This window comes from Sorex araneus, chromosome 3 (assembly GCF_027595985.1).
Source record: "Sorex araneus isolate mSorAra2 chromosome 3, mSorAra2.pri, whole genome shotgun sequence".
Lineage (NCBI taxonomy): Eukaryota > Metazoa > Chordata > Mammalia > Eulipotyphla > Soricidae > Sorex > Sorex araneus.
This window is the reverse complement of record NC_073304.1, coordinates 195,296,702-195,309,299: the sequence shown is the minus strand read 5'-3', so window position 1 is coordinate 195,309,299 and position 12,598 is coordinate 195,296,702. Positions and strand designations below refer to the sequence as shown.

The following is a 12,598-nucleotide window of genomic DNA, read 5'->3' as shown; positions in this document are numbered from 1 at the left end:
CCGGGTTCCAGCATGGGGGCGCCCAGGCCCCTCTCTTTGACTGCCTAGCGGACTCCAGATGCCCCCGAAGCAAGTGCTGAGCCTCACGGTGACAAGAACTCTCCCTGAGGTGTATGGACGCTTGTCGCAGATGAGGTCCGAGCGCAGGCAGAGCCCACAATGGCCACCACTGTCCCCTATTCTGGAACAATAAAGCAAGTGCCTGCGGCATTGCTCCTGAGGCTTCGTTCCCAGCCCTTCCTACCCTGAGCCCGTGTGGTCACTGCCGTGCGCCCTCTGGACTGGGAAGTTTCCAGATCCCAAGAGTGATGCATCTGGAAAGACTGGCCATCCCCACTTCAGGGAGGACCGAGGATGGGGTACAAAGGGGGGCCGCTCATCCCAGGAGAGCTTCCAAAGGGATGTGAGAAAGCAACCACCCTGCCTGGAGGGAGGGTGGGGTATTTGCTCCCACCTCCCACCCCCTTTCCCCCCTCCCCCAACAGCTGCTCACAGCCCTCATCTCCTCAAGCAAGGCCAGGCCCAGGCTAGGCCTCCCACCCTCACACAGAGACTCACGCACAGCTCACTCTCAGTGGTGGTCTCTGTCTGGGTCAGACTTCACCTCCCAGGCAGGTTGGCATCACCTGGGCAAATAGCCTCACACGCACTGTGCCCAAACAGTGATAGAGCGGAAGTTGGAGCCAAAAGCATACACGTGAACCCCAAGTTCCAGGACAACCTCAGGGAGGGAGTCTGTTTGGAAAGTTTTCTCAGGGTGGGCCTGGAGATGGGGGTCAGCCAAAGCCTGTCTGCCTCAGAAAATAGCTCTATAGGGGGCTGGAGCAATAGCACAGCGGGTAGGGCATTTGCCTTGCACGCGGCCGACCCAGTTTCAATTCCCAGCATCCTATATGGTCCCCTGAGAACCACCAGGAGTATTTCCTGAGTGCAGAACCAGGCATAACCCCTGTGAATCACCAGGTGTGACCCCCCCCCCAAAAAAAAAGAAAATAGCTCTATAGAAGATTCCAGAATACAACCCTGCCTTCCATCAGCACTCACCTCCCTAGAGACGCTAAGGCTTAGACTGCCTGGGGTAAGCATGGGGACAGCATGGCCTGGGGTGTTCACACAAAGACCCATCCACCCCAGCCTGGCCTTGGCTATAAATAAAGGGGTGAAGACTCTCTTCAGCCCCCAGCTGACACGACACCCCAGCTCTGACCAACCCTGGCCTGTGTCTTGATGCTCAAGCACCCAAGGTCAAGGTCAAGTATTTTGTGAAAGAGATTTACTGGCAAACACTTTCTTATCTCAGACCCTCACATCCTGGTTTGTTCAGACAAGCCTACTGGCTACTATACCCCAGGTGGAGGCAGTGAGCATGCTTCCAGGGCCCTCAACGAGACCCCCTGCTCTGGGCCCAGTCAGCCACACTCCACGGTGCTGACCCTGACAGGAAAAAGAAAGAAAGGTGGCAGGAATGTAGGGCTTAGGGTTGGGGCGTGGAGTTTTAAAGAGCAGAACACTTGCTCTCAAGACTTTGGGTCTTGTTCTTGTATTTATCTGTCCATTACTTATTATACCTGACGCTTAGACTTTTGCGGGAGGCCACACCTGGCAGTACTCAGGTACTACTCCTGGTTCTGTGCTCAGGGATCACTCCTGGCAAGGTTCAGGGGACCATATGAGATACCAAGTATTGAGCCCAGTTGGCAGCGCACAAGGCCAGCGCCGCCCGCGCTATACTATCTCTCCAGCCCCTCTGGGGACTGTATGCTTTTAAACCGGGGCCGCCCGGTCATGCTCCGTTGAACCCCATACTCCTACTCATATGCTGCCCCCTGCTGGCCACTTGTCGCCAAGCTTTTTTTTTTTTTTTTTTCTTTTTGGGTCACACCCGGCGATGCACAGGGGTTACTCCTGGTTCTACACTCAGGAATTACTCCTGGCGGTGCTCAGGGGACCATATGGGATGCTGGGATTTGAACCCGGGTCGGCCGCGTGCAAGGCAAACGCCCTACCTGCTGTGCTATCGCTCCAGCCCCTCGCCAAGCTTTTAACCACAGTTACGGGTGAGTAGCAAAAGCTGAATGGATTCTGGATCTCTTCTGGAGAAATTAAACCTTCTGTTCAGGGCTTCCAAACCTGAGGGTTCAAAACCCAGGAGTAATCGCTGAGCACCGCCAGGCGTAGCCCCAAAACAAAACAAAACAAAATAAAAATGGGGTAGGGGAGATGGATGGCTCAAGGCTGGCTGGCTCTCCACCCGCTGCAGCGCTGGCCGCGGTCACTCAACACCACGCCCCTGGCTTCCGTTGCTGGGTGCGGATTGGAGGGTGGCTCGTAGGGGCGGGACCAGGCTAAGGAGGAAGGCAATTTACCAGCAGTCAGGATTGCCTCTCAATATTTCCACTGATTTGACACTCCCCGTGTTAATGCTTCGGGCCAGCCCAGGTAGGTTCAAGCCATGAGTCTCCCTGTAATCTTTGCACTTTCCTGCTAATCTCATCATGGTGGGAGGTAAGGGGGTCCTCATATCCCTGAGTTTGAAATCTAAATATCTGACCCACTTCCAAGAGACAGATCCATGCCTGGATCCAGCAAGATTGGAACTGAGCTTCTCTCCCCAAGGGTAATCTAGGTTCTTAGAGGAAGTGCCAAGAACCAAACGCAGCCCCTTGGGCCTTTAGAAGCAGTGCCAGAGGCAGGAAGTTTTCAAAGTAGACAAGACACAAGGGACACAGGCTTCACAGGGGAGAGTGCAAGCCTGTAACCTGCTTCAGGGATGAGGACCTCAGAGCAGGGGACTTTCTCCGAGGGTCCCTTTTAGGAAAGTTCAGTGGAACCTCAACCCAGGGGCTGGAGCAAAAGTACACAGATCAGGTGTTTGCCTTGCACGCATCAGACCCAGCTTTGATCCCCAGCATTCTATATGGTCCCTCGAGCACTGCCAGGAGTGATTCCTGAGTGCAGAGCCGGGAGTAAACCCTGAGCATCGCCGGGTATGACGCAAAACCAAAACCCAGAACGTCAGCCCAGGCTAGAGAACAGGCAGGAAGCCTGGGTTTAATATCCAGCACCTCAGAATCCCTGAATACGGGGCTGGAGTGATAGCACAGTGGGTAGGGCATTTGCCTTGCACATGGCTGACCCGGGTTTGATTCCCAGCATCCCATATGGTTCCCCAAGCACCGCCAGGAATAATTCCTGTGTGCATGAGCCAGGAGTAATCCCTGTGCATCGCCAGTGTGACCCAGAAAAAAAAAAAAAAAGAATCCCTGAATTCCACCAAGAACAACCCCGAGCACTAAGCCAAGAGAAGCCCCCGAGCATCACTGAGTGCCTCCCACCCCCAACCAAAAAAAAAAAAGATACATAACTGGGACTGGAGTGAGAGTGGAGTTAAGGCGCTTGCCTTGCATACAGCTGATCCAGGTTGGATGCCCAGCACCACATACGGTCCCCTGAGCCCTTCCGGGAGTGATCCCTAAGGACAGAGTCGAGACTAAGAGCCCTGAGCACTGCCATATGCAGCCCCAAACCGGAAAACCGAAAAACAAAACAAAAAATAAAACTGGTCCACCTTAGCAAGAGCAATGACCAAAGTTATCAGGGCTACCTGTTGTTCCTGGTGCCTGTGAACCTAAAAGTCCCTCTTGCTCACTATAGTTTCTTTGCGGATTAACAACACCTACATCAAACCCCTCCACGCGCCCCTCCCCCCCCACACCTGTCCTCTTCAGGATTCTAGGGAACCTCCAATATAAGCCAAATTCCCTCCCACGCCAGGTGCCTTCCTCTCCTTTGTGACAACTGACAGTTCCTGCCAATGTACCTTTCGGTGAAATTCTTTCCTCCCTTAACTCCCAGCAGAGCCTACTCCAGAACACCTCCTCCCCACCCCACCCCACTCTGGCTGTGCTTCTTAACTCCCTGCCCGGCCCTCTCCCTCCGCCCTGCTCTCAAGTGCTTCCCCACACTTCATGTGCTTACCTCCCCGCCACGCGCCTATCAACGCACAGAGGGGTCATGCTGCTACTTAAGAACTGTGCCAGGGATAGGACCTAAGCGGGTCCGGCACTTGCCTGTACGTGCGGCCAGCCCAGGTTCAATTCCCAGTACTCCACAGGATCTCCTGAGCACTGCCAGGAACGATCCCTGAGCAGAGCCAGGAATAAGTCCTGAACACCACTGGTGTGACCCCCACCAACAAAAAAAAATGGGGCCAGAGTGATAGTACAGTGGGTAGGGCGCTTGCCTTGCACGCTGCCAACCTAAGTTCAATCCCTGGCACCCCATATGGTTCTCCAAGCCCAATCAGGAGTGATCCCTGAGCACAGAGCCCCCATACACAAAAAAAAGTATTGAGGGGTTGGAGCACTAGCTCAAAGGGTCGGTGCACAGGCTTTGTGTGCAGGAGGCCTCGGTTTATTACCTGGCACTGCATGGTCCCCCGAGCAAGGAGGGTGTGACCCCAAACAAACCAAAAAGCTGTGCAACTCGGGCAAGTTAACTCTCTAGGTCTGCATTTTCGGTAAATGAGCCAAACAGAGGCCTCCTCAGAAATATACTGTGAACATTTGAACTTAACATGCTCTCAACACCCTATCCCAGACCTGGAACCTGACATTGCTGGTGATTATTGGTCTTGGCAGCTAGAGACAATCTGATCACGTTCTTACTTATTCCTCCTCACTGGATTTCATCTTCCTGAGAAGCCCCAACACCCGAATGAACAACGAAGGCCAGCACCCAACACACCCAGAACTATCTCTCCAGACTCCATGCAGGATGATTCTTGGCCCACTGTCTGCTCTGTCCATCTTAGTCCAGGGCCAAGGATGTGTTCCCTGGGTCTCACTTATTTTGAATTTCCCGGAGTTCTGCATAAGTCCTGGCTCCCAGGTAGAATCCCCAAGCCCAAAAGAATTCTCAGGTCTCAAAACCAGGACTTCTTTTTTTATCGTGGTTTTGGTTTTTTGTCTTTGGGCCACACCTGGCTGTGCCCAAGGTTTATTCCAGACTCTGTACTCTATCTGTACTCTGTACAATGTCGGGAAATTGATCTGGGGCTGACTGCACGCAACCCCCGTACTATCTTCCAGCCCTCGTCTAGGGCTTCCTAAACTTTTTCATTCATCACCACTTTTTATCTGAGACACCCAGCACACACAAACACTGCCAGAAACACCTCGGATTCACAACTTTGAATGTGAAGTGGATTTGGGACCAATTTTTCAGTTTTTAGTTGCACATTCAGAAACCTTTTACTGTTGTCAATATTTTTGCACCCCCTACATTCAGTTAAGTATCTGGGTCATGACCCACAGGTGAGGGTGAAGGGTCAAGCCAGTCCTCAGCCCCTGAGCTAGAGCTCAACAGGCTGACGCTCAGAGTGACCCCCAAGCAACATGGCAGGAAGCCAACTGTCACCGCTGCCAGGTGTGATGGGGAAAAAAAAAAAATCACCCTTCACCCAGACTGAGAGGATGACACTGTCCTTTAGAATCCATGCCTGGAACCCTGGGGTGACCTCGGCTACCTCTTCCTGGATCCCCTCCAACAGGGCAAGGAAGACCTTTGCTGGGACCAGGCCAGGGTTGGGGTGGGGGTGGGACAGGAGGGGTGCAAGACCATGTTATATGCTAGGTCTCCCCAAAGCAGCCAAGAATAAGGAAACGGCCCCTAGCCCAAAGCCCTGTCTGCTGACAAGCAAGGGGCTAGAAGTACACCCAGGAGACGGGTAGTGCCTGGGGTCAGAGGCCAGGCCGGCACTCCTGTACTTTCCCTCCCGCCTTGGCTCAAGGCCTGGTTCCCGCCTGTTCTCCAGAGTGTCCCCCACAGGGCCTGGGACTCCCAGGGGCAAAAACCTTCCAGCTGCTGCAGGTGCTGGCACGGCTGGAGGTTCGGGGGGTGACAGTGTCAGCATGCAGGGGGCTCAGGGGACCGAGAGGTTTACTGCCCACCTCCCCTGCCCCAAACACTTACACACAATCTGGCCCACAACTAGAGAACGGAAAAGGAGAAAGAGTTTATTGAAAACTATATACACAGGGGGTCCAACCCTGACCACAGGCTGTAGTCGGCTGGGCCCTATCACAACTCAGGCAGTGCCCGGGCCCCACTAAGATACAGGTTTGGGAGTGGGGTCAGGACCCCAGAATCCCTCAGGTGGCCTGGAAGCCTGATCTCCACCCTGGATTGTCACCTGTGAATGTTCAACCCTGAAAGCCTGTAGGGTGACCGGGATACAGGGGTGGGCTCCAGAGAAGCAGCGAGGCTAGCGGGAGTTCTGACCTCTCCTCTCTCAGGAGAACTTCCGATTACGGAGGCAAAACATCCCCCTGGCGGCCCCCACCCACCCCCTGCTCCAGGCCCCCAGGGGCATCCTGGACGTGAACTGAGGCCCGGGGTAGCCCCTCTCCCTAAGCTGACTCCGAGTTCAGGGTGCAGAAAATCTGGGATGGAGAGGTGCGTGCTGGGGAAGTCCTGACTGAGGGCGCGCAGAAGTGTCCGGGAGTAGGGGGGCAGCTTGGGGTGGGGGGTCAGGGCGCCCCACTGTAGGAGTAGTCGGCTTTGTTGTGCATCACCAGCCGGTCCTCCACGAAGTAGAAGCTGTCTGACTGGGTTTCATACGGATGACGGATCATCTCGTTGACTGCAAGAGACGAGGGGGGGGGGCAGAGGTCAGGGGCCTGGGCCAGTCCCCACAGGGGCCCAGGCAGGCACACAGGACAGGCTGAAGCTCCTGGAAGAGCCTCTCTGAGCCTTGGTCCCTGTAAAGTGACACAGGCAGAGGGAGCAGACACGAGAGACCCAGGTGGACAGGAAGGGAGTGAGGACGCATCCCTGCCCCGCTCCAGCACCCCACAGTCCGTGAGGCCCCGCACGCACTCAGCTCCTCGGAAAGCGGGGGAAAGTCATAGATGTGCTCGCAGGTGTTCTTGCTGCTGGGGATGCAGAAGCCAAAGTGGAAGTCGAAGCTCTTGAGGAGCCGGTTGCGGAAGTAGTGCCTCTCGATCATGCGGAAGTTGTTGACAGGCTTGTCCCCCACCGTGAACTCAACCCTGCGCGAGACACAGGCACAGGCTCAGTGCCTGGGAGAGCACCCCGGGAACGGTTGGGGAAGGAGTCGGGACGGGCTCCCACCACCCACGCCCCGCCCCGCACCCGCGCCCCGGCCCCACGACTCAGACTCACGTGGCTCCCACCTGCCTCAGGCGGAGAAAGGCAGGGGTGAATTGGTAGCGGACAAAGCGCCCGGCATTGGGGTCCATGTCCCGCAGGTTGATGGGCAACCGCTCTGTAATGTAGCCCAGCTGGGGCTCAGTGGCTTCCGGTTGGGCCCTTGCCCACCCAGGGATCCGCCCCAGGGCCCCGATCTGTCCGAACCTTTAAAAAACTTCCCAGGAGTAGACAGGAGGGATAGTATAGCGGGTAGGGTGTTTTGCTTACTCATACTTGGGTTCAGTCCCTGACACCCAAAATGGTCAGCCCCACCCCCCACCCAGCATTGCCACAAGTGATCCCTGAGTGCAGAGCTAGGAGTAGCTCCTGAGCACTGCAGGGTATGGCTCCCACAAACTAAATAATGAAACAAAACAAAAAAACTTCCCAGGAGACTGTGATGCATAGTTGAAGGTGCCACCTTGGGGTTCGAATCAGCACCTCACCAACTACAAGTGAGGATACCCAGGCCACAGAAGACACAGTTCTAGTAACTGCGGTGGGGAGAGCCTCAGAAGCAGGAGGGAAGGAGGGAAGAGGCCCGGCCCAGGTGGACCTGGACACTCCTGAGAAGGTGGAGTCCAATCCCCGAGTTTGCTCAGATCCCACTGGGCCTGGGAACCTTGGGCAGCCCATCACCTGGCCCTCCAAACCTCCTCCCTCTGTACGGGCCCATAGGCCCCCTCACCTGAGGCTGGGGGCTTCTTAATTTCAAAGAGGACTGTGCCCGAATCCATGTCCCGAATCTTAAACCTGATGAAGTCGATCTTGTAGATGTTCTCCTCGGGGGAGCACAGGTAGTCTAGGGGAGACAGGTGGCTGAGCCAGGGAGGAGCTGGCCCGGCTCCCAAGGGACCCTGGACTTGCTTCCACCCTGATGCCCGAGAGCCTCTGCCCCCTACCACTGCAGAGGGGAGATAGAGTTCTGTCTTTGGTATCTAATGGGGGGATACACAGCTCTATCCTGATGGCTTCTGGGCTCAGAATGGAGCAGGGCGAAGGACAAGTTCTCCCCCCACACACACTGGCTGGGCCAACCCTGACCTTGAGGGCTCTTAATCCAGGCCTCGCTTCGTCAGCGTTGGTGCAATGACTGCGCCCATGGAGTCTCCAACCCAACGGGGAGCCCCCAGCCAGATGGGGCAGACACACTCCCTTCTTTGTGGGCATCTGATCCACAGAGGTCGTGGCCCCTGAAGCTACCTCTGGTGTGACCTCTCGGGTCTGGAGAAGGGCTTTCCTGAGCTGGGGAGGGCTGGGCAGGAGGGCAGCCCGTCCTGCTGCTCCCCGCCCCCCGCCACCTCCTCTCCCAGGAAGCCTCTTACACAAGCCCAGTTCCATTAAGCTGCTTAGCAAAGCTCTGCAGAGCTGAGGCTGGTGAGGGGGAAGGGGCCATCTCTGCTCCCATCCTCAGTGCATTTCCACATGGAAGTCTCTGGAAGGTCATCTACCTGGCCTGAGTCACCCACAAAGAGAAGAGCCAGGAGGAGGGTGTGGCGCATGGCCGGGAGGGGAGTCCTGGGACCCAGAAGAGGAACTGAGAGGTGATGGGTCCTGCCTGGGTGAGCGCAGGAATACTAGAGCCTGTCTTGCAGCAGCACCGGCAGTGCTGGGGCAGATGCAAGAGGCGCAGCGGGGGTCCGGGGCTATCAGCCTGCACCGCAGCATCCGCCCCACACGGGCCCGGAAATCACCCCCAAGCCCCTAGGCCACCCCAGTCGGTCCTCTGAGGCAGGAAGAGGAAGTGAATGTAAAGCCACTGCTCTTCCCCAAGCCGATGCAGCCCTTCCCAGGAAGCCTTCCTGGTGTGACCATGTGGCCACTGAGTGCCCAGAAGGGCCTGCAGCAGGCTTGAGGGGGCGATCTGAGAGCTGAGAGGAGAGGAGGAGGTCACCCCTCCCCTCACCCAGCACACACCTTGTTCTCAGGGGAAGCGAGCACTAACCCAAAGACGGAGACGAGAGGAGGTGGCCAAGACACCTAAGCCCTGGGTCCCCATGAAGCCCTCCCTTCTGCCGGGAGTCCCCAACCTGGTTTGTTTGGTTTGGGTTTGGCAGCCAAAGCTGGCAGGGTTCAGGGGCTACTCTGGCTTGGTACTCAAGGATCACTGCTCGTGGTGCTCGGGGGACCGTGTGGTGCCAAGGACCTCACACAGGCCCCCTCTAGCCTTCGGGCTAGCTCCCCACCCTCTTCTTCCACTTCTCTCACTTGGGAACAACTCCCTGTGGTCTGACCTCAGTCTCTCCCATTGCTAACTGGACCCATCTATTGACTGAGCATCCTTAGAGGTGCTCAGGGCGCAGGCATCCCCAGACACTCCTTTTGTTCAGGACAAGAGGAGGCCTGTCACCGGGGGTCGGCCAGAATAAGGCGCAGAGCGGCCAAAGGCCCGGACAACAACGCCCTTCCCTCAGCCACAAATAGTTTCCTAAGATGGATTCAGGGCCTGGTAATCCAGGAACAGCAAACCTCAGACCTGTGTGATTAGGGTCATAGAGAGCGGGCAGGGGGAGGGCATTGGTGGCAAGTTTTAGAACCCTGCCCTCAGCTTCTACAGATGCTTTTTTTTTTCACCCTACTCTTCACACACGCCCCATCTTGAAACACTATGAGTTTCCTCCAAATCAGGAGAAATATGGTAGTGCAAGGGCTGAAAGTCTCTAGAATTGCAGAATAAACCCTCAGGGGACTTCAGACCTAAACTCCAGGAGGAAGTTCCACCCCAGAGCGACTCCCAATCCTGGATGCCGCTATGGTTCTGCTGGCACCCACAGCAGCTTGGACAGGGGAGCTGAGTGGCTGCTGCCTCGCGCAGAGGAGAAGCTGGTCCCCCAGGACCCAGGTGCACAGGCCCAGGCCTGCCTTCCTGGTCCCTCCGTGGCTGGCTGGCAGTCCTGGGCTCTGCTGCTCTCGCAGCTCCAGAACTCAGCACTTACCCCAACCCAAGAGGTGCTCTCAGGGTGGGGAGCCAGAGGGGTTGCCAATGAGCAAAGCCTGTTCTTTGAGCCCCAGCCATGAAAGCCCAGCCAGGGGGCTTTCAAGCCCTGTGTCTGTGGCGACCCACGCCCCATTGTCTGCCTCTCAGGAGCCTCACTGAGGACTTGTGCAAAGCCGGAGCATTTATTCTCACAAAAGCCCTGTGAGGCGAAATGTCATTATCCCCATTTCACAGATGAACGTGTTCAGAGGTGAAGCTGCTTTCCCAAGGTCACCAAGGCAATGAGCAGTGGACGCTGAGACCGACACTCGAGTCAGGAAGTTCAGCCGCAGAGACGCAGTGGTAGAGACCAGGCTGCGGTCGATCAGGCTAAGGGGTGTCCTGACCCCCACTCCCCCGCCACCCCCCTCCCCCTGCACCCCAGGGCCCACTGACTTCCCCTCCCCCCTCAGATCCTTTGGGGGGAGGGAGGACAGAAGGGATGGCCCAGACTCCTGGGGATCACTGTATTCCATAGTCACCTAAGTAATCCCCCCATCCCTGAGCCTGCAGGGTGGGGACAGAGGGCAGCTCTCTCTCGGCCCCCTCCCCTAGAGCAGGGAAGGAAGACTTGGGGAAGGGTCACAGATGCGGCGGCTGCCCCGCCACCCCGGGACAGAGGGATGGGCACCCCTAAAAGGAGAGTGGGGTGGCAACCAATCCCCCAAGGAGAGTGGGGACGCACAGGGAGCTCGAGGAAGGTGGGGCAGGAGGGTCCCGGAGCTCTGAGGCCTGGAGACAGAAGGCTAGGGGCCGCGGGCGAGGGGGAGCGGTTGGGGGAGGGGAGGCCGGAGTGGGGAGCGGGAAAGGGGGCGGAGGCCAGGGCGCGCCGCGAGGGTCCCCTCCCCTCCCGCCCGCGGGCGGCGCTCCCTCGCCGGTGCTCACCGCCCGTGATCCGCTGGAGCCCCAGCACATCCTCCGGTCCGATCGGCTGCTTCCCTTGCAGCGGCCCCGGCCTGGGCTCCGGGCCTGGCTCGGGCTCCGACTCGGACCCGGATTCGGAATCCGTCTGCGACAGAGGCTCGGGTCTGGGCTCCACGCTCGGGCCCGCGGACCCCGGAGCGGGCTCCACCCCCGACCCGGGCCCGCCGCCGCCCTTCTTCACCTTCATGGCCTCGCGGGGCCACGGCTCGCCTGCTGCCGCCTCGGCTGCCTGCGCCGGCTGGAGCCCGGGGAAGGGGGAGCGCCCGCAGCCCCGCCCCCGCCCCGGCCCAGGTGCCGCCCCGCCCCGGGCCCGCCTCCGAGGCTGCCCGCCGCCGGCCCCGCCCGCTCGGAGCTGCGCCCCGGCCGGCAGGCCCCGGGTCTGCACACCTTTATTTCATTTGGGGTCACACCCGGCGATGCTCAGGGGTTACTCCTGGCTCTGCACTCAGGAATCACCCCTGGCGGTGCTCGGGGACCATATAGGATGCCGAGGGTCGAACCCGGGCCAGTTGCGGGCAAAGCAAACGCCCTCCCTGCTGTACTAAGGCTCTGGCACTGAATTTTTACACCTTTTAATTTCCTTCTCCTATTCCTTCCCTTCGTCGTTGTTGCTGCCGAGGGAGGAATGAAGAGGGGAGAGGTGTGGCACACGCCTGGCTTGTGAAGTTCCCGTCTTGTCTTAAGCTGCCGTGCTGGCCGGGCGGGCAATTTCCCGAGGGGCCCACCTATATTGGCAGTGCCTGCCCACGTGCTCTCCAGGGGGACACTCTTAAGGCACACAAGGTCTTTCTGCAGGGCTCACCTGAGGCCCCACTTCCTGGCCATGGCGCTCACACCTTTCCCCTTCCCTGGTTGCCCCAGCCTGTGGTGCCGGCAACCCTCTAGGCTTCAGGGCTGCCAGGGTTGTCTCAGCATACAGGGGTACCAAGGACAAACTCTAACACCTCCCCCATGCACGCAGGGCAGGTACTCAGCCTCTGCACTACTCCTCCAAACTGAACCCTGATTTCTTCAATTATTTGGGGCCACACCTAGTGGTACTTGGGGGTTGCTCCCGGTGGCTTTCAGGGACCAAAAAGTCCCAGTTTTGAACCTGGGCCTCTCACACACTAAGTATGGGCTCAGCCCTTTGAGCTTTCCAGCCCTCTCCGTTTGCTGATTGCTAGCTGCTATGGGGAGGGGTCCCATCTCTCCTACTCACTGTGCCCTTATCTCTGCCCCCAAAGGTTTTGCTCTTCCCCCAGATGGCCTCATTCTTCTTGTCCCAACTCAAAGGCACTTTTTTTGAGGGGGCTGGGGGGGGGGTGAGAACACCTTGCAGTGCTCAGGTCTTCCTCTTGGTTTTGTACTTAGGGGTCACTGACTGCTAGAGCTGTTTGGAGGACCAAAGAGGTGCTGGGGACCAAACCAAGGTCACAGCTGCAGTGACCATACACATGGGCTTCCCTGAGAGGCTGCATGCAGCCAACCTCATCTGGACCACAA

The 12,598-nt window shown here is 57.7% G+C and overlaps 1 protein-coding gene across 1 annotated transcript; it reads right to left on the bottom strand.

Moving 5' to 3' along the window:
- Positions 1-5,992: 5,992 nt before the first annotated feature.
- UNC119 (unc-119 lipid binding chaperone) lies at positions 5,993-11,388 on the bottom strand. Its single transcript, XM_004605293.2, has 5 exons — positions 11,075-11,388; positions 7,901-8,014; positions 7,186-7,288; positions 6,880-7,052; positions 5,993-6,643 (listed from the first exon to the last, which is right to left on the bottom strand). The coding sequence occupies exons 1-5, from the start codon at positions 11,298-11,300 to the stop codon at positions 6,531-6,533; spliced, it is 729 nt and encodes a 242-aa protein (XP_004605350.2). The 5' UTR covers positions 11,301-11,388; the 3' UTR covers positions 5,993-6,530.
- Positions 11,389-12,598: the final 1,210 nt, after the last annotated feature.

Bases quoted from the DNA above. Each gene is read 5' to 3' on its own strand.
- UNC119 (XM_004605293.2), bottom strand. From the start codon at position 11,300: ATGAAGGTGAAGAAGGGCGGCGGCGGGCCCGGGTCGGGGGTGGAGCCC. The intron at 8,015-11,074 runs GTGAGCACCGGC...TGTCTCCCCTAG, and splicing joins GCTCCAGCGGATCACGGGCG to ACTACCTGTGCTCCCCCGAG. The intron at 7,053-7,185 runs GTGAGTCTGAGT...TGTCTCGCGCAG, and splicing joins CTGAGGCAGGTGGGAGCCAC to GGTTGAGTTCACGGTGGGGG.